This window comes from Ostrinia furnacalis, unplaced genomic scaffold (assembly GCF_004193835.3).
Source record: "Ostrinia furnacalis isolate ACB-3 unplaced genomic scaffold, ASM419383v2 OfSCF0876, whole genome shotgun sequence".
NCBI classification, from domain to species: domain Eukaryota; kingdom Metazoa; phylum Arthropoda; class Insecta; order Lepidoptera; family Crambidae; genus Ostrinia; species Ostrinia furnacalis.
Genome location: NW_021131115.1, coordinates 571,390 through 593,975, shown reverse-complemented (window position 1 = coordinate 593,975; position 22,586 = coordinate 571,390). Strand labels below are relative to the sequence as shown.

The following is a 22,586-nucleotide window of genomic DNA, read 5'->3' as shown; positions in this document are numbered from 1 at the left end:
GCCATAGTAATAAGAATATTAAAAATACCTAATTAATGACTTGAGGCTTACTCTCTGTAGAGCTTCACCTAATTGGTATTCGTATCAATAACGTAATAAAATATTTGCTTGATAATAAAATTTATTTTTTGTGAAATCATTAATGCTTCGAGAACTACAAGTAAAATTATTGAACAGACTCAGACTGAGAGTGTTTGCAAAGCTTTTTTGTTCGCTCTCCACTCGGGTGGTTCCATTAATTAATAAAAGTAGACATCCACTGGCTGAGCTTTCGCGTCGTAGGCCAAGAGTTAATATCGACTGCAATTCTGGGGGCCTCTTTATTTTTACAGCCCAAAATAGAACCGTAATATTAGACCAATAAGCCAGGCATTGATTGACGGAATGGCAAAGTAAACTAGCCAGCCCCTAAAGCTGTCTCCACACGACGATGGCTAAGCTCCTAACATTACTGAACTAAAATACTCAATTATTGAAGCAAGAGGTACAGCGACAGACTGACAGTCTTCTGAGTGGAATGGAAACAACGTTATGGAACTCTAAAGGTACAATGTGAGTACAACTTAACAAGTCTACGCACGGGCTTTGGAGGACTTTGAATTTGACGTTTGACGTTTAGATTCACAAATCAACTGCATAATATACCTACATATAGGGGCAGCCTCAAGGTGTCATTGCCTTATCATTTAGGTACTTACAAGAACCAAAGCCAAAATACATAAATGACACAAAGTCTTGAGACGACGCAACCGATACGGCACTTAAGGGCGGTTCCCCTCGTAGATCCAGTGATTATATTAGTGCGACGGCTATTAGAATGATGTTAAGACTCATGTTAAACAGATCTTCACCAAGGGCGGGCTCTGTGGTCATTGATAGCTACCCTTAACTGTAAGGTAGATTTGTATTTAAAGTTCCATGCAAAGTACCGACGATCGCCAAATGGCTTTAGTACCTACCTTCTTCACTCGCCACTCTGCCCGGTGAAGCTAGAAAAGCTACTCCAGTTACCAGCGCGCGCGTAGAATTGGTCAATTATTCCCTATCTGAGAAAATTGCAGTTCTGTTGACAGCCAATGTTTGAGTTATTTGACATCTTATTTAGCTTTTGTCGCCTTAGTGATCATGACGCTATACAAACCTGGAGATTTTAACGATGCATGTTGAAAACATAATTATTTAGCAAGCAAATTTTCTGTGCACAGAGCTTTATTTAGAGCAAGCACTATATCGAATCCACCAACCAAGTGGCTCTTCAACCTTCAGCGTGAGATAGTCTGGCGCACCTAAGGGCAATGACCGTAAAACCTATACCTACTCATTGACTAGATTAGATGAGCTCCTAAAGTTAAAAAGCAAACCTCTTTTAGATTATAAAATGAACAGTATTTTAATAAAAAAATACAAAAGGAACGAAAATTTTGCACGCGAGTTTGTTTGGATTTCTTAAGCTCACGTGTTTAGATAAATAAGGAGTAGGTTTGAGTAAGTAATGGAATAAAAGCTAATAACATTTGGGAACAGCAAAGTCTTTTATTAAAGTTAATCTGGAATCATTAGGTATAATGAGATGAATGAACTTGTAATATTATTCGAAATAAACTTTCTTATTACTTGCGTCTATATGAGGGATGAACAATAACACTGAGTTAAATTCAGATTAAAATAAATCTGAATGCCTACGTGCAAAATATCGTTTAGCTTTAGTTGTAGAATTGGTCGTAGAATATAATTTAATTGAGCGTTATCGGATACTTTAGCCCGACCTCTAACGGGGTTTCACTTTTACAAAGCGTTTAGTTTCAAACGACAGCGTCGACCGCGACGCTTAGATTCAGTAACACCTAATAGGAGATAAAGCATCGATTTTCCCACAAAGAGAGGTTAGTGGCGCAACAGCGGCCCTTTCAATAAAAATCGCATTTTCCTCCGCAAGCGGGCTGGTGCCTGGTAACATTCATGGTAGAGTTTAGTGACTTCCGAAGTAGCAGGTTATCAGACGTGGAGGGGTGCGGGGCGCGTGGGGGGTGTTGGGGGGAAAAGCTAGATGTCGGTGGTGGGTTCGCTTTCGCCCCCGCATTCGAGTCCCGACGCTCGGAGCGCTCGCCCGCGCTCCCGTCCGCGATTCAACATCCAATTCACTCCGCGAGACCTATTTTATTTACTTTCGGTCACATTGCGTTCCTAGTGCTCCAGGTTTGTTGTGACAAGTGACGGTGTTTTAACGGTTCCACAATTCGTATTAAATCTTTAAAACAAAAGCGATGCGTTAATAAAAGGAATTTATTTGTTACAGTAATAAAAAGGGACAAATAAATAGCCCCTCGTTTCTTGTCTGTAGACAACAATAAAATCTTATGACGGCTTTAATGTTTAGATACAATCTGCGCTTTGTTCCCGAACATCGCCACTTGAATTGGGTATATTGCGTGTAATTAAAGCAATATTATTTTGTTGCGTAAATAGGAAGTGGTTTTGAGAAGAAATTCACTCGAGTGTTTGAATATAAATAATAGGGTAATTGTCGCTTCATTCGGTCCAGTGGAGCTGGAATCTCTTAATCGATTAGCGTCTATTTATAAGTCGACTTCGCCATAACCATTTTTCATCAACAACCCTTGTACATCACAATCAGATGTCCCCTAATAAATCTGGACTACGGCGGTTATCCTGAATTTATTTGATGCTGCCTAAGCAATTTCGTGGATCCTAAGCAACCCTTAACGCACATTAATCTGACGAGATATAAATATCGTTCATAGGCTAGCTAGATTAGGATCACTTAATTTGTGATTTTAGGATTTATTTTTGAAGAGTGAAGGTATATTTTTATTCCAGAAAGCTCTCATTCGACAATATAAAAAGTTTGTGAATAGTTTGCTTCTTAAAAAAAAACTTTCATTTCCCCAAAAAAGCAATGGCATGTCCATGTCAGTAGATTTATACTTACCAATAAAACATTTTAACACTTGTTGACGAAAGTTGTCTGTCAAATAAAGTTTTATTTTCGTTTCATCTCGCGCTTTGAGACACGCAACGTGATTTGGAGTGACACAAAGAAGATTGCCCTCTGGTAGGAGGAATTTTTGTGTCATTTCAGGACCAATGTTTTCACCAAAAGATTTTACTATAAATAAATGGTGATAAGACATCAATGGTTTAAAAGGTCCTCTTATTTATTAACAATTTAAGGCTGAGTGCACAACCTAACTTTGACCGTAACTATAACGATAACTGGTGTTTTTTGTATGGAGTTGGACAGATTTTTAATGTTTGTCAAAGTTGAATTAAGATAGTACAACCCAGCCTAAAACTTTTTATAAAAAATGAGAGAAAGAGAATGTCGAGTGTGTAATTAAACAAAATTAATTTGACATTCTGTGAACTGATAAACATTGAACAATATTCTGATAATGATTACAAATTAATATAGTAAATCACACCAGCATCCAGTTAACTGTACCATTTAGATTATGAGAAACAAATGAATGAACTTAAGTGTCTTTGTGACTACATTACATGAATCATGTTCTATAAATAAAACGTATTAATAAATAATAATTGAACTATCGTTTAGTACTAATAATCCCATTTCAATTAACAAGACAATGACCAAACTATTTATTAACCTACTTATAACAAAAAGCTCATAAAACATTTATCTCAATGTTAGGTAATAAATTCGATAACTGCTAGAAAAAATATTCTTATGATAAACGGGAACATAGTGACCTACTTACGTCCAGTTTGTTATATTAATAGTTATCTTGAATTGTTATTCTAAGTTATAGCTTCCGTGTTTATCTTAGGCTTGGACTACACTTCTGTAAACNCGGTAACCTTCCTGAATAGTTTAGGAGAATTTGAGTCCGAGGAATTTTGTGAATCTATTAAAATTTTATACATAACTAGCGGCCGCCCGCGACTTCGTACGCGTGGATCCCGTTTTACCCTTTAGGGGTGGAGTTTCGTAAAATCCTTTCTTAGCGGATGCCTACGATCCGTCCAGTGGTTTGGGCTGTGCGTTGATAGATCACTATGTCAGTCAGTCAGTCAGTCACCTTTGAGTTATTTAATACTAGCGGCCGCCCGCGACTTCGTACGCGTGGACCTCATTTTAACCCCGTTAGATATCATGTTGATAGATGGCATTTCACGGCATGAATATTTACGAATGTCAAAAACAGTAGTTTGTCCAGCGCCGTAGATTTTAACCAATGACGATAGGTGGCGCTTTTTAGACGTCTTATTTATTTATTAAAATTTATTTGTCACTTATCGTCATAAATTATAGCCTATATGTTAATCTGGGTTATAAACAATAATACTGTAAAGTTTCAACAAAATTCGTTCAGTAGTTTTTGCGTGAAAGAGTAACAAACATCCAGACATCCAGACATCATGACATCCAACATCCAAACTTTCGCCTTTATAATATTAGTAGGATTTAGATTCAAAAATACTATTGTTACAAAATACAGATTTGGTTTGATATTAATTGCACGATGTTTATCTATTTAATTGGTTGTGTGATTTACTTATGCAAATAGAATTGAAATACCATCTCTTTTCTTAAAAAACTGTAAACATGAATTCATTTCTTAATGTAAAAAGTCTACACCTCAAGACTTAATCGTAACAAAATCCTATCCGTGTCTAAACTCTCAAGAAATGCAATATCGTAGTTATCATTAGTGTCACTACTTTGGTAGAGTTGTATCGTTGAGCGAAACGCGAAATGTCGTAGTAGATACCTACGCCATAAGTCCCAGCAATGCCGTCTTACCAGCTACGAGCCCTACATACAGTGGCCTTCTCGCAAAAACCGTAGCAGCGCGCTTTCGATCCGGCAAAGCGGCCAGTTTCTGCAATGATATCCGAGTACTTTCGCGAGCAAAATACTAAACAAACTAATATTTAAAACCATTCGAAAACAAAACACGATTATCGCCGTATATTTTTCTTTTTTTTTAATAATTAATGGCAACCAATCCTCCTCTGTGGGAAGTTTTTTTTCTGCCAATGTTAATTCCTTAACCTTTTGCATGTTGAATAGCTAATAATATTTAAAATCATTCGAAAACAAAAGAAGATTATGGCCGTATCTTTTTTTTAAAGGTTACTTGAACTTTTCTTTCTCACCTGGCATCTTTTTTGCACTGGAAGTCGATCCTTAACTTCGAACTCATCTGTTATGTTCTTCTGATTATTTCGTTGCGGGTCCAATGACAGTTTAACTTTCCTCCGGGACAAACTTGACCTTCACTGGTTGGGTTTTTGTTGACAGTCAAGCGTAGATCCTGGCTACACAGGATTAGTAGTGGTGGGAACGAGAGGTGGGAATAGCCCCTTAAAATACACGATCATTAAAAACAATGGCACGCTATTTTTGTAAGACTCATTGAGAACGTTCTTCAATTCAATTGAAATATAAGCTTTACATTCAATAAATTTAATAATAAGTCTTTTTGCATCTTCCTCGTTTGACGAAGAGAAAAAGAAAATGAAAACATTCAATTGATTTAAATACGCGAAGTGTTTGTAAACAAAGAAAAATTATTTCGTAAAAGCTTGGCTCCAGTCACTCAAATGAGTAAGTTTTTTCATCATTAGTTTATTCAGTATTTTGAAGAAACCTTTTTAAAAATGTTTTTCAAAGGTATAAAGCACAAATACGTAAGTTTAAAAATGAACAAGAGTTCAGATTTTAAGATAACCTAATTACATAGATTCTACGCAGTTTTCTTTGCTATCAGTGATGTAAATAAAACAAGTTTATTACATAGCTTATTGTTTACTATCTATTAAAACATATAACGCAAACGATAAACTTCGTAATTTAATTGGCCGTTCCATAAAAGCGCGTAAGTAAATAATTTTAACAACTCATTATACCCATCATTAATAGTTTTCTTTATGCAAAGTTTTTAAGTCAAAAGTTAAGACGCCATTCTAAGACAAATTATTTCTATCAAACTACTAAGTGGGCCCTAAAGATTCTTCTGAAATTCGAGAAGCCTTCAAAGTTTTGGTCCCATCTTGTAATTAAAGGGTTCGCTCGAACTGAAGAGAAAAGATAACGCTGGATATTAGCAGTTGTCGCTATTAAATTAATTACAATTTGTAAATCAATACGTACCGATTGTATATAGACGTAGAAAGTGACCCTTTTGAAAACTAAATTCCTGTTGATGTGTTACCATAAGGGTACCTTGAAAATTAGGGATTGATGGAGAAAACGGGCATTAAAGTACTTACTTACTTAATGAGATGACCACTAGTGGTTTTTCTTAATTTTCAAAAAGTGATATTACAGGGCAAAAATGATCTATGCAGTGAGTTATAAAAAGTGAAGGGAAATTCCAAAGAAGCTTGAAAAGCTGTTAAACTTTCAAATTTATTAACGGTCACGTGGCGTACCATAGGATTTATTTTTCCAATAAATAGGTAACTTAGCTTTTATATTTTTTACTAAAAACGAGTTACGTTTTCGTTCTCGATTGCACCAATCCATCAAACGAGTCGATATAGTACAAGAAAAGTGCTTCTATGAAGTACGTGTCGCGAATCGGGGTTGTCCGACAACTTTCTTAATATGTCTGCCATTCCACAAGCTTACAATGTATCATGACAGTCGCCAGTTGCCACAGGACTTTTTGTAAGTACCCCAAATTGATACCTTGTTTAGCACCAGCATAATTGGGCAATCTTTTTAACAAATAAAAAGCTTTTATACGAGTAGGTTTAGGTGTTCTTTGCAAGAGTTTTAATATTAGTTTTTTTTTTAATTTCCTGTGTGTGTAAAATTTTAACTAATTAGGTACTTGATATGAACTTGAAGTACTTGTATTAATGCAATAAGCAAGCTATTATACCCTGCCAAACGTAACAATATTGGAAAAAAATTGACGCAAAATTCAAAACGTTTCCACTTTTAAGTAACATCGAAAACAAGGTCATAATCACAAGATGACAGGTATCATCTATTCATATCAATATTGGTCGTCGTTATTTGTTTGCAAGTTTGCCAGATTCTATGCCTATACTTACAATTTTACACTAACTTTTAATTGGTCAAGTTTATTGTTATTTAACACTGTCACGTGTATCGAATGATATGATTTCAAACAAATTGTTTTAAGATATAGGTCAATGTTTATAAACAAACGCAAGGTCATTGTCTAAAAGAAATATATTATTGTTTTTAAATTTTAATATGTTCAAGATAATGGTGGCCTTCATTAAAATCGGGAAATAAAGCTAGCGCGCAACATTTTGTAGAGCATTGCGCATCAACCTTAGCAATGATTTCCTTTTTTTATGTTGTCATAATAATGGATTTTTAATAACCACCAAAGACATCATTATAAATTGGTGTAGTTTTATCATTAAAACTGTTATGGATCTACAGGCTAAATTGTGAGTTTTAAAAATATCAGTGCTGACATGATAATGAAGGCCTATAATGAGTTTTCAATATTTTCGGTTTAGCCACTGTCGCTCATCGTTAAAAGTGGAATGGATGATAGATCTGAAAATACCGACAGCACTATAGCCCATCGATTAAAAAGATTAAATCCACACAATGTATTATTTATAGATAGAGAGGTACCTGGTACATACCGTAATAATTGTATCCATATCGATACATGCAAAAATAATTGTATGTGATAATTAGGGCACATTGTCAACGACCAGCATGTTACGTCGATAATTTGCCCGTTACACAATGTACTTTACAGGTACCTACCTTAGGAGGAAGTAAATCAAAAACCCATTCTTTCCCAGATCTATAAGCAATACTGTATAAATACATTCGATGGCTCATCAAACGAAGTTTCTTTTTTATTATTCCGTGAACAGCCCGGAGCCGCGAAATAGGAAAAGTTTTAATTCCGCCCGGTTATAGTGACGCGTTGTGCGCCCACAAACATCATGGCAACTTATATTGACGTTCTGAAACGGATGTTTTTCGATCGTAACTCAAAAGTTTTGCCCTCGACCTATATTGAATTTTTCATAAGGCCCATGACAGTGCCTTGTTGACTCCAATTCTATGTAAGTCAAACGCTCATAGTGAATTCGGACTTATAGTGTGTGAGAGTAATGACGATTATTTTTTAAATTCTGTTTATTAGTTTATGTACTGTGTAAATACTATTTTTTTCTATACTAGTGCGAACAGAATGCAAAATAAATCAAACATTTAGTCATTTTATAAAAAAGCTATAAACATAGAACTTTCTATAGTACCTTATAAGGAAATTTCAAAGGAATTAGACTCTAATCCCGTTGGTTCGTCAGAAACCGCCTCCACTAACCATTCAAGATCACATTAATGAATGTCAAGCTGTGAGATGGTGCGGTGTGACCACAGAGACACGTGCCCACACTTAGAACGTCTAGTGACAATGGTATAATCCCCTTGTTATCATCAAACTGGAATTGCAGCTTTGTGTTCTAAATAATAGAGATTGTTATTGCTTTTGAGTTCCGAATTTATGTATTTGAAATTTTAGTAATAATGTTCTTCTACTAGAAGTTAATTCGCAAGTGGAACGGTATCATGACTCTTGCTTTTAATATTGTTTTATTGTGTACAACTGTGTCATCAGGATTTAATGACTGAAATGTTGCTTGATTTTTCCATTTCGAATACCAATTGACTAAATGCCAGATTTAGTCAAACATACTGCTTTTATCGGTGTTTACATTAAAGCTTTTAACGTTACTCCTGCAAGGAGCGTTTCCTTTAAATACGATATACCGCACAATAATTTCAATCAGGACATACACACAAGCTGTGTTGGAATCGCACTTGCATTTCAGTGCTCATGTACGTGCCAGCAATATTGGAAGCAAATTATGCGCCACAAGGTCTTGTACCTTGTAAGGAATTCTATATTGTAAACAATATTTACACGACTACCTTTAATTTAATTTTACTGTCTCTTATGACCAGTCCGTAATTCAGATATTCTAGTGTCGCTGTGAACTAACAAGTTTCTTTATAGTGTTTGTATCTTGACAGTTTTATGTAGGTTAGTAATAAAAAGTTAAAAGGCCAACTAACACAGCTTTGCAGCTTTGTAGCCCATAGTATCAGACAGGCTCCCTTTACGTAGGTACGTATGATGGGCCATTTAAGGGACACACAGGAACAGCATAGCCTGCAATTTGGATGTTTTTTCTTGATCGTATTAAAGTATGGTACCTAATACCTGCGCAACTTTTCTTAAATAAGCTTCATTAACTTTAAATGATAGTCTTGAAATAAAGTGAAAAATGTACGATTTTTGAATGAATGTCTGTAAAAGCACTTCGCTTAAGTAAATGAAAGTAAGGGACATTATCGTTCTTTTGGGAGTATCTTGAGAAATATCTTAACGACTAACAATAAATTTGAATATAATGTACAGCCAACCATAAATCAAAAGCAGAGTATTTTCGGAAACTTGTCTTAACCGAAAACAGAGAACAATGATCATGATCACAAAACATTCGGTGTAATTCGCTTAATCCGTGCCCGATAAAAGAATGTGTATCCCAACACGAATGCCATTCATCCAAAGGTTTTGTTCATCCAATTACTGTGAAATTAACGCAAATTTCACGCCAGGACTTCCATTATGTAGTCTCAAGGCACCGCCCAACACCATTCGTTAGTGAAATTCAGTAATAAATATCCGGATTTTGATGCGAATGCTTTTCTCTCTACGGAGCAGAGTGACATTTCACATTCTGAATTTACTTTGTTGTAAAAACAAAATTTCTGGATTTATTTCTCACTTGTTTTTCATTTGATGCTCGTATTAATTAAGCAAAATATTTATGGCAGTACATTGTGTGGTTTGTTTAATGCTTTTTGTATTTATTTTTATTGCAAGATTGACTTAGTTTCCGTAGGTAATAGAGTTACGTTATTTAATTACTTTTTCATAGCCGTTCAAGATTTTGTTGGTAAAAATTTGGCTTTTCTAAAAGAAGTCTACCTATATTATATTCTTTAGGGTCGTTATTAAAACTATTTTTAAAACTCGCAAGACAGGCAAGAAATCTACTTAAATTATTGCCTGTCTGTCAGTCAGTGACGATATTTATAAGTACAAAGAAGATAACATTGCTTAACCTTCACATAATTAAGGAGATGATGTATTAACCGCGTCATGTCACTCGGAATTAATATGTATTATTAGATATGAGGGTTTAATTAACGTTCTTGGAGCTTATGACGTAACGTATAGAGAAGAGGTAAATGGGTGCTTTAATATAATGGGTACGTGAGCGTAACAGCACACTATGGTTGCACGCAGCGGAACGAGAATGTAAGCCGCTTACGTTCCGAGCCCTGCATAACTTTTCACAGAAGCGAGTCTTGTCACCTGAAAATTATATGTGAATTCAAATAAGATTGCGAATTTTTAGACGATTTATTATTTCTGCTACATGTTTTTGTTTCTGATACATGTTTTGGTAAAATGCTTCTAACTGTTTGTACTTATTTTTATCCCTAAGGAGACTTTGTTTTTCAAAATAAATCTGTACCTACACATTGTCGAAAGATTGGCGCAATCGATTTTAAAACTTAAATTACTCGTATGTAACCTAGCTAATAATTGAAAGTTTAATATGGCAGATGATTCCTAAACACAATGCGTAGGTGCTATAAATGGTAACTTAGATACAAAGCTCTAAAACACATTGGGATGGACTAAACCGCACTATACAAATCGTAAGCAGCTTATCTGCAATCTGACTACAGGTGCACCCGCCGCACAAATTCCAGTTAAATCCGTCAAAATGGTTCAATAAAGACAGAAAGTGTTCACATTCAGACTGACATAAAACTATTTTTCATATGATCATAGTTTTTAAAGCTATTAAATATAATAACGATTGCTAGGCAAAATTGAATACTATGTTTTCGTAGTGCGTAACTTCTGTGGCGACTGACGACCAATGTAAATTCAATAATTATTGATTGAAGAATGAGATTTTAATTTATAAGAGCGTGATTAATGTACCCGTATTTATAAAGTTTCTAGCCCAAAAGCTGATATAATAATGTTTGAACCTAATTACTTTTTCTTACCTTATTACGTACTGAAAGAGCCATTGTTGAGAATATGACATTAAACGCATAAAGCCTAGTCACCGATGGCGACGAAACCGCACAATACAGACTTTAAGCCGCTTACCTGCATGTGCACAAGCTCTGCATAACTTTCCACTACAAAATCCGTCAAAATTCGCTAATAGACTACATTGTTCTACCACCGCCGCTTGAGGTGAACGCCCGATTATCCAGTTATGAACTGAAGTAAGAGGGTTTGGTTATAACCCCGGGGAGCTCTTTCGAGTGTTTACAAGCTTAAGTAAGTTCAGTTAATAATCACGGCAATTTTGTATCGACCGTCATCTTCGATACAGCATTGGCAAATAGCATAAACAAACCATTTAAAATGGAATCAAATAAGTACAAATATTTCTTTCGAGTAAGTCTTTTACAAATTTTCTGGTCTTAATTGATTACGAACACTTCGTTTGATTCGAATTATATCTGCCAATAATTTCGGTACGCTACGTTAATTGTGCGTTTGATTAATGCTAGCAGCATTTGAAGGAGACTGTCTTGAGGAAGTCGTTTGCACATCGCCGACTGCTTAGTCTGGTTCTATTGAAGCTTAATTTACTGCGAACGGGGTGTGGCCGAATAGAATGATGGGCATGAATTTGACAGTGGTTGTTAATTATATTCCTATCGGTCTTAATATACCTCCTTGCGGCACTCCTTAAAATTACGATTCAAGCCCCGTTTAAGGTACGCGGTTTGATGATGTCGTAAAAAGAAAATTTAAAGGTCGACAGATCTCTCCATCGGCAGGTGAAACATTTTATTGCGTGCTCGTGTTAGTATTTTATTGTAGAATAAAAGATACGGTAATAGCGTGTGATAGGCGAAACGTTTTATGTAGGAACCTTTCCTTTGTATTCTAAGTGCTTCAGGCTATATTCATGCAAAGTGTAGTAAAACGGGCGTATGAATAAATCACGTAATAAAGTGAGGAAAGCGTGAAAAATCGAAGAACTTACCAAAATATTATATCCTAAAACTGAAATTTAAAGTGCAGGAATTAGAATAACTTAAATTACTACTAGAAAATTGTTGGGTTGGTTTATACATAATAATCGCAAAGCAGTCGTATAAATGTGAATAGCCAACCGATAGTAAATCGTTTAAATCGATGATTCTCTCGATGTAGGGGAGCAAAATAATGGCGTGGTGTAACTGACGGCTCCTGAAGTTGCTCGTAATTAATACTCGGATCTCCCCAGTTTACAGGGTTTAGTCATGATTAAAAGGGTCCAAGAGTTTGATGTGTGGGGGAGAAAAATTGTCGGATAAGCTCGGATCTGAAGTGGAAATCCATATTTATTTTTACCCCTGGAAATACTTCATGAATATTGAATTGAAAAACAGAGCATCGTTAGATGGAGTGATCGTATAGCAGCTCTGCCAAACGAATTTACGCGGACTTTTATCTAAACCTGTCCAAGTGTCCACTGTTCAAATATTTCAAAACAGGCTTTACTTTACTACTAACTCTCTTTAAGAGCCTTTTTAACTATGCCCTAAAATGCTTCATAAGTTACAGGCTATAATTTAATAAACGCCCTATTTATAGATACGTCCGTGTAACTTTCCTCGTTTAAAGTTCACGGTGAAGACACGGTGGAAATAAGTTCGTCAACTTACGTTTCCCCACGTCTTTCTTATTTCACGTCAAACTCAAAATGAAGATAATGTCCACTTGATAAGTTGGAAAACTCATTCCCTTAGCTTGAAAGTTGGGATGCCCAGGGATGGACTAATATCCGTAACTTGATAACAAGTATTTTCACTCTTTTACTATACCACAAAAGAAATCGAGAAATTCTGCGAAATTATTTTGATGTGACGATTACAAAAAAAAAAATTGTAAAGACTTAAGTAAATAAAACAAGAGAATTAAGCATAATCATGTGTACTTTTGGTCCATGTCTACGCACGGATATTTAAAGGGAAACCCGTTTAAAGGGAACCTAGTTAACAAAACCCTGCTAAAATTGTACAAGCGCATTGATTTATGATAAGACACGCACGCTTTCTCCCACGCGTTTGCAGAATTAGGCAACGCAAAATATAATATTTCGAGCCAGTTTGCAATTATTTTGTTATACCTACTTACAACAAAATGAGGCTCAGTTCCATTCCCCAGATAATGGACACTATGTCAATGAAATTAGCTTTATCTTACATTTATAGTCACTTTTCCTTTGTTTCGGCTGTTATCTTACCCGCGTGAATTTATTTTCAAGTAATAACTTAAAAATAAATGTTACCTATTAAGATTAAAATAAATGTTTGTTTTGCATTGCTTAAATGTACACCATAATGCATTCATCCTAAAAAATAACCAAAAATGTTATCTCAAACTAAAAACTCATCCAAAAAAATTAGACAGAATAGGTGCTAAACACAATTTGAAATACTTCAGATATTTCAAATTAAAGGTTCGGCCAAACCAACGCGATCGACCGGCGTGCAGCGATGGCGATCAATGCATTTAGTCTGGTCGCCATCGCTTCACGCCGGCTGATCGCGGTGTGATCGCGTTGGTTTGTCCGAACCCTAAGACCATTGCCACGCTTTAGTTGGTAGTTACCTACTAATAATACAATAACTATTGTTACTGTACTCGGTGAGTTTAGAATACATAGATTTAACTGACCCAAATATTCAGAGCCAGTGTAATTGTGCGATCCGTTTACTGCGTCCCGTGCAATTGACACAGCCAGTTTGCTAGTCATACAGAAACATTGTGTTTAAATCGATTAATTTCCTTTGATGATAGAGGAGAATCCGATAATTTCATTGACTCGATACCGGAAGCAATGTAATTGTGTTTATACTGCCACGAGGGCGATTCCGATATTGAAAACTTCCAAAGTTCCGATTTCACATATCTGATGACTGTCAAAAGTAAATATCTCCAAGAATATTCATTGTGGAGAAGTGATATGATCCAAATTTCGAATTCCGTTGAAAAGTTCGAGTTAAAATTCCGAAAGTTAAATTCTCAGACGTCATTCTAACGTCGGTAGTAGTCCGAGACTGCTATGGCTTTGGCCCGCCAATCCTATGCAGGTTTCCCGGAATGGGAAACCTGTCGAGATTCCCGTTCGACCGTCCCTGTCTGACTTTCAAGCAATCGAGATCAAATCGAGGCCGACTCGCATTCTAGTTTTGTTTACGATTCTCCGATTGGAATTCAATCGCTTCATCGAGAATCTTGATGCAGTTTAATGTGACAGGTCCGTTCAATTCAACTGACATTGTAAGATTTAGACCATCTGAGATGTACGGACGACAGCACATCAGCTAAGCACTGCAGCATAATAATATATTATGTACTTTGTTGTATTTTGCAACAAAAAGTCTGATGTACTCCCGATTGTACATACATACATAATCATCAATTGGTTAAAGCTATTAAAATTGAACTTTACAAAAATGAAGATAACATAGCCTTTTTACACCATTAATTTTTAGCTCGGGTCAAAGCGTACGGTTATCCTATCCACGGTTTGTAAACAGGAATCTAATCTGAGTAATATTTTATGCCCATAAAACTTTCGGAGGGACCTCCGTGGGAGACAAGGGGTCGTGGGGATTACCCCGCAGTTACCTGCTTTTAATTCAGGCGGCTCCCTGTAGATTCATAATTTAACTTCGGACTAATACACTAGTTCGCTCATTACTCTCTTGTCGGATACATTAATCTATCGTTTGATGTTTTAATTGATACTCCAGGGTTGGATGTGAAATGAGATAGAAATGTATCTCCAAAATGACGAGTAAGGATGTGATTAAATCTAATTAATCCCCGAACACAAATTTGTTCAAAGAGGCGTATATTTAGTTGTCGATGCGAAAATAGTGTTGTCAATTTAAGTAGACTAATTAAAACAGTGAAACTAAACGAAGTTTACTAAACGAAGCAAAATTAAAACTTACGCAAGAATAATATTTTTTTATGGAACCGTTAAAACCACCGTTTTATAGCTGAATAAACAATCCACAAATCGCTTATACCAAACTTTTGTTTGCATTCGCAGTTTAATGTGCTGATGTAGAAAGTGCGGAGACTATCGTATTTAGTGTGAAAACAACTAGTGAAGAAGAAACTACAAAATGACTAGTTCTGGCGTTATATGGTTCACGATATGCATCGTCGTTGTGACCGCTGAAGCATCGATATACGACGACGACTACGATTCGTATACTAAGGTGTACGACTACAAAAATTCAGGTAAATTCAACACAAATTTTATTGTTACTCTTTTTATTGGGCTCTTCTATACTGGTCGTTATGCTTTCGATTGAAGCGAAAGGCGTCCTCTCAAATTGGATTTTGCATCGAACCCTTAGGGTAAGAGTCGTTACATCTAGATATTTGGAGCCTTTGCTATTTGATATTGTTCTAACATGTTCAAATGAATATTTGTTCTATCTGTTTTTGTTGAAAATATTTTGTCAGATTGTTTGACTACGAAATCTGTGTAGGCAGTCTAAACACGTTTATTTATTTTAACGTATAGAACATAAATGTAATTACAAAAGGCAAACTATCACGTGTAGTAATCTAGTTTATAGTGTATATAGGTTTTGATAGTGTGATAGTAGTAGTAAAGATTATAATATCTAGTAAAACATGATTAAAATGCATAATGTAATTGAACTATGATAAACTGTAGGTTTAATGTGGTCACTAGATAAGCTTTCAAATGGGTTTATGTTATTATTTTATTAGATAGTAACTAATAATTGTGTAAAAATCAATGTTTACACGATACTCATTAAATAAATGGGTAATAAGTTATCAGTTCTAATTAACAAACGGTAAAGTTATTCAGTTTCATAGCTGATTCTCACTGAACTTAGATTTACGTACTATTAGAACTTAACCGACAGTATCAAACTGCAACAGCCTTCAGGTTACGTCTTATTTGCAAATGCAAATGCCAGGATGCAAGTTCTGCTTGTGTAATATTCACCGCTCCAACAGAACATTATGATCGGCGATACATTTTATGGAAGCCATTAGAGTTGCTCGAAGAAGACTAGGTCGCAGTCACTACAAAGCTCGTAGTTACAGTACGGTAACGAATGCACTCATCTCTGGCTGAGTGCAGACCGGTAATACAATTTCCCGGTCCCCCCGCTATTGCCATCTTGGGGACAATTTGGCCTAATGCTTGCACCTAGCACTGGAGTGCATTGTTTAAAATATTCGTATAAGACCTTTATTACCTTCTTGTGAAGAAATGAAACTGCAAATGGTGGAATATTGTAAACTAAATTCTATAGAAAAGGTACAAGAGACTTCGGGCAATCTTACCTTAATAATAGAAGTGAAACTAATATGAACAACTAGGAGTTATGTAAAACGTTTAAGCAGAAATCTGTAACATTTCCGACGAAGCCGACGCTAACTTGTCCCAACATATTGTCACATGATACTTAAACAGTGATATTTGTAGAACACAATGTCTTTCACGCGAATTCTTATTTACATTTCCTTATATTTCACGTATTTCATGAAAACCAAGCGCCTACACGGAGCATCAAAGAAAATTCAGCGGGACACAAAAAACAGAGAGTTCGTTTTTACAGAGACGATAGTTACAAAGCTCTTTGAAACATAAAACTGTTATTCAGTCGTCGTTATTCCTTTGAACGGAATCCGCAAAAAACGGAACGCAAGAAGCAAAGAACTCGTGAATACGTATTTAACGCAGTGATTTGGAGCGTAATGAATAATAATCAGCTGGTTTTAGCTATGGCTTTATGGCTTCTGATTCGCAAGTAGAAATAACACTACATAAAACGACTATGAGCTACGTCATTATTGTACAGTCGACTGCACATCGTACTGTACATTTTTGATGCAAACTAGCACCTATTCCTAGGTACATAAGATGTTTAGTTTAGCTCGATGTGCCGATGTGTTTACTGTACATCCGTTGGCATAAAATGTGATGTTAGAGCTTATTTTATGTACTAACTGCGTGTACGGAGCTTAATGTGCTTTCCCCAACATAGTATTTAATTGAAATTTACTTGATGGAGAATTTATTTTAGAACGTGTATTTTCAGAATTCTGTCTCTAATTATTTTGTTGACTTTGAATCAGAAAAACAACAAGTTCTTAAGCGAAATTAAGCGGCTTATTTTAAAGCTACTCGACTTAGTCACGACTTAATGATTACGTATTACAAACGAAGCTTAAACGGCTAATTTCAAGCATCGATCGGGGTTTTTCATTGTTTCAATCTCAATAAATTAGGGCTAATTACAGGATTCTGCCATATTCTGTCAACGACTAAGTTTGAATCGTACCTACCTATTAAGCATTTTTTTTTAATTGGGCCTGTATAAGCCCAATTTAAATAATACGAGTANTTTGATGCAAACTAGCACCTATTCCTAAGTACATAAGATGTTTAGTTTAGCTCGATGTTCCGTTAACTGTACATCCGTTGGCATAAAATGTTATGTTAGAGCTTATTTTATGTACTAACTGCGTGTACGGAGCTTAATGTGCTTTCCCCAACATAGTATTTAATTGAAATTTACTTGACGGAGAATTTATTTTAGAACGTGTATTTTCAGAATTCTGTCTCTAATTATTTTGTTTACTTTGAATCAGAAAAACAACAAGTTCTTATGCAAAATAAGCGGCTTAGTTTAAAGCTACTAGACTTAGTCACGACTTAATGATTTAGGTTACGTATTATAGAACGAAGCTCAAAACACTCAAGCGACTTAATTTCAAGCATCGATCGGGGTTTTTCATTGTTTGAATCTCAATGAATTAGGGCTAATTACAGGATTCTGCCCTATTCTGTCAATGACTGATACTGAATCGTACCTACCAACTAAGCGTTTTTAAATTGGACCTATATTCGTATCTATGTCTTTTAATGATTGGGAGAAATCTGTAGTTAAATGAAAAGTGCCTACACAGCGCGACAGATTAGCAAGCTGAAGTGGCAATCTCAGCTCAACCGATGGGGGAAGGTTCTTAAGATCAAAAACCGAGGAATATTGTCAGCATAGTCTTAATCTGTCTAACGACACTATAGAGCAAAACGACACTAAACGGTATTATACGGAGTTTTAATTCTAATAGCAAGTGGTTCAAAGATAGACGCACATAATTATGTTCTAGATTCTAGAAAGTCTTGAATGACGAAAAATATCGGAGTTATTACGTTATTGGTTCATTTAAGTGTTTATATTAAACTAGTGGCCGCCCGCGACTTCGTACGCGTGGATCCCGTATTACCCCCTTAGGGGTGGAGTTTCGTAAAATTATTTCTTAGCGGATGCCTACGTCATAATATCTACCTGCATGCCAAATTTCAGCCCGATCCGTCCTGGTTTGGGCTGTGCGTTGATAGATCACTATGTCAGTCAGTCAGTCAGTAAGTCAGTTAGTGAGTCAGTCAGTCACCTTTGAGTTGAAAACTACTGAGCTAATTATTTTCTCAAATCTATTGTGGGCAATGTAGAGCCTATGATTTGATATGACTAGACTCTACTAGACGTTGTTCCATATAAATGAGACACCTAGGTATTTCTAGGTTTACAAAATAAGACATAGATTAGAATCATAAACGCTTATTGCGGCTTTTATATCTATCTATTACATACTACCGTAGAATGAGGTTACTTTGGCCAATTTTGAACTTTGAAGGTCCATATCTTTTAAATTTGTGGGTGTAAAAAAATACAAAAAAGTCTAATAATCGGTTTTTATAGTACTCTCGATTCGTGTAATAAAAAATGAAAAAATATAGCTCAATTTTGAGAAAAAAAATAAAAAGTATGTGATCAAAGCTAAAAGAAGAATGGGGTTACTTTGATACCCCCAGATTTTATTGCGTACCTAAATAGAAAGTAACCACATTTATAATACCAATAGATTTAAAAAAATCAAAATCTGCCAACGGGATAAATAGTATGTAGGTATATTATTATTTTCTTGAAGCCTTTTACGAATTTTCAGGCACGGGTAAGCTACGTTTAATTTCAAGCCAGTATAACCTGTGTATGGAAGTTAATTCTGCTGGTAGGCACAATAATTATCTTGTCTCAAATAGGGCTCGAGATAAGCGTAGATACTATAGTGTAGGTCTAGCGTTTAACTTATTCAGTGCCTGAGGTATAGGAGCGGCAGGGTAATTGTGTGACGGTCAAAAGTGAGCGACTTCAGACTTCAGATTTGTATGCCCTGTCACGTCATAACATGTCATTGTCACCTCTCCCGTTCCGCTTCAGGCACTGACTGAATTAATCTTAAATTAGACCTATATTGTGTACAGTGGCAGTTAACATTATACGGGGTGACTTTGTTATCAGTATCCAAATTTTTTTAATAAGCTCGTTAGAACAATTTGACAATACAACTTTATCGTAGCTAATTATTTTTATTTGTGGTATTTTTCGCAAAAAAAAAATATTGAAAGTCTAATCCGCGGGTGCCCATATCTTAAGTTTTAAAGGTTATTGCTTATTTTCGCTCACCATTATGTCTATTAAGCTTTGCAGTTAACTGTGTGTACGTATTTTTCCATGAATGAAGCAAATTTTCCACGTGAGTCAATTTGGAAACCGCGCGCAGCGAATGAAAATAATTAAATATGGAGAAAAAAGTTTTGTTTTCTTTACGTAAATCAATTAAGTTACTGATTCTGAGTCGATCCTGAGGATACTGATTCAAAAATCACCCTGTATAGGTAAACAAAAAAAAAACAGTAATCGTGTAAGTAATTATTTAATTAACTAATGTTTGGTATGCAATAACTGAAACAATCATCTTATTTAGCATAATATGCAGGTAACATAAACAGGTAGAGACGAATATAGAGCCTTAGCTGCTCGTTATTATCGTGTACAACAAACCAATAGATAAAAAAAAACATGTTTATAAAGACATTTTACAAAAAAAGAAAAACTTTTCTTATATAACAACTAACCTTTTCGACCCCTAATATACTTAAGGACGATGTCTCCATCGATAAATCTTGTTTGATATGTCGAGTTAAATGAGCAAGCCAGCACATCACTATCTAGTTAATTAATCCTCGTATATGGGCCCATTAGTCGAATGGTGTTCCGCCGGTGGCAATCAAGTCGTACTTGCGGGACGATAGACTGAATCACTAATCAACTGTGAGATCAATCTTAGAGAAAAATCGGACAGGGCGTTTCTTGCTTTAAGTCCTATTGGTGGATTTTCTTCATTTGGGAAATCTATATAAATAAAAATGAATTGATGTTCGTTAGTCTGATAAAAACTCGAGAACGGCTGGGCCGATTGAGCTTATTTTGGTTTCAAAATCTTTATCGTAGTCCAGGGTAGGACTAAACGGTGAGCAAGTACGCGCGCGATATTGTTTTTCTGTGACAGACAAAATTCCACGCGGGCGAAGCCGCGGGCGGAAAGCTAGTAATAAATAGAAATAAATGAATGCATTTGTTAATATTGCTCTACACGTGAGAAGTTGAAGTAAAACATGATTTCCAAGAAAGTTTATGTTGGTAATCTAATGACCTTTAGTTGCTCTATGATTCTTAAAAAGTTGCATTAGCTATGTATAGGTCTATTATTATTATTAGTCGAATGGTGTTCCGCCGGTGGCAATCAAGTCGTGGGACGATAGACTGAATCACTAATCAACTGTGAGATCAATCTTAGAGAAAAATCGGCTAAGGCGTGTCTCGCATCAAGTAGGTAATTCTGGATTCTTGGTAAACATAAGTAAATAGCAATCAAATGATTTGCATTTCTTTAACATTACTCTTGGGTACACATGGATAGTTAAAGAGAAATATTATGTTTCCAAGAAAATGCAAATTGAGAATTTCTTAAGTGACTTAGTTGCTATGAAATCTTAAGATGCCCTCTTTCTTGTGAACGAACTAAGTTCCATTACCTGGTATTACCTGGTATATGTACCTACGTGTTGTTATTGTTAAGATGCAAATTTCTGCCCGCGTGCTTTTCGGTTGTTTACTTTTTTACGCTCTGGGATATCTTGTAGAAAATATTTTTATGATTAAAACAAAGTGACATGGTTCACGTTTGGGCTTTAGCGATTACTTTTGTCTTTTTCAATTGTGAATGTGATTCAATTTTCACGTGACGCAAAAAGTTTCTATGACGTCTGTCTGACAGGTGTCACGTAATAACGGTTCCATACCGCCAGCGGGACCCTAAGCTGTACGTGATCCCACCCTGATCCCCACTGCCACATGAGTGGGTAAATCGAAGATACGTCGTTGGCTGATAAAACCGCTCTCGTGTCGTCTTTGCGGGAACAAAATCACTCTAACGTGAAATGGTGACAAAAATTGCCGTTCACGAAATTGCTTCGAGGCCCTCCGATTCGATGTTCATTGGCGAGTGTCATATTACATTCAATCATAATCTCGAGTTATACGGTGGTAAGTTTATTAACTGAGACCATGAGGAATTAAGAATCGTCTAGTTTCAAGATAAGTAGAAACCTTAACTTTTAAGTACATTTTGTTGCAGTATTACAGTCCCGTTGAAATCTTATTTTCCTTTTAAAATATATATGTATTAAATGTGTATCTTATTTCCATAATGAAAAAGATAACTATCACGCATGCAGAATAAGAAATCATCCGACTCAAATCGAAGTTCTAAATCGAAAATCTTCCTGTGACTGTGTCTTCTTTTATATTCATTCAAGCACCTATGCATAAATATATTATTATTAATTCTAGTTAGATACTATTTCCACGGTATAGTAGGAAAAATTATAATATTAATTTCTATCATGATCTCCTTAGTTTTATAAGGCTGCAGAATGTCGTAGCAATTATGTAAATGTATACTCCAGTTATAGTGGCGCCATAATTTTTGCATGAATAATTCCAACGTACGCCGGCCGCCCAGCACTAAAACTGCATGGTTAGCTACCGGGGAAACCTCACGTAAAACATTAATGAGAAAGTTAGCGCGATAATCGCCGGCTTCAAACAAGGATTGAAGCAAGATCCGACGAGAAGAAGCTCGCATTAACATTCCAGCGTAGAGGAGGCAATAATGTGGGTGTTACACGGTGAAGCGTTTCACTCGAGCAAATGGCCGCCCCGCCTCACGAGGGAATACCTTTTACACTACCCGCTCAGTTATTGTACCAGCCTTGTATTAGGCAACCCGACTGGCCCGCAATCCCAAAGTAAACGAGGGTCGCCGAGCAAAAGAAAATTTCAGAGTTCTTTTCCGCGCGTCTTAATATTCAATATCTACCGGTTCGATGCGATTTCTATTTACGTTAGAATTTGTGAAGTGTCTAATTCTGGCGGGGACATTGCCCCGTGGAGGGTAGGTACTACGAGGCACTGAGGAAAATTGACACATAACGTACAGGTATAAATATCGAAGGCATTCAGTAGGTACGTGAGTGCATTTCACAATTATGTCCCGCAAATAGGCATCGAGTAG

At 35.9% G+C, this 22,586-nt stretch overlaps 1 protein-coding gene across 6 annotated transcripts in view; it reads left to right on the top strand.

The window, feature by feature from the left end:
• The window catches only part of LpR1 (Lipophorin receptor 1), a 686,741-nt gene that overhangs the window by 198,204 nt on the left and 465,951 nt on the right, over nucleotides 1–22,586 (top strand). For 5 of the 6 annotated variants that reach the window (XR_003655697.1, XM_028301179.1, XM_028301175.1 and 2 more), the window contains exons 1-2: nucleotides 2,091–2,196; nucleotides 15,160–15,353. The exons of the other annotated variant lie outside the window; for it this stretch is intronic. Coding sequence is in view for 4 of the 5 variants with exons in the window: in XM_028301179.1 (XP_028156980.1) it covers nucleotides 15,236–15,353 (118 nt within the window). In the remaining variant the exon portion in view is untranslated. Of the gene's footprint in view, nucleotides 1–2,090; nucleotides 2,197–15,159; nucleotides 15,354–22,586 lie in introns of those variants that run through there. 6 annotated transcript variants of the gene reach the window in all.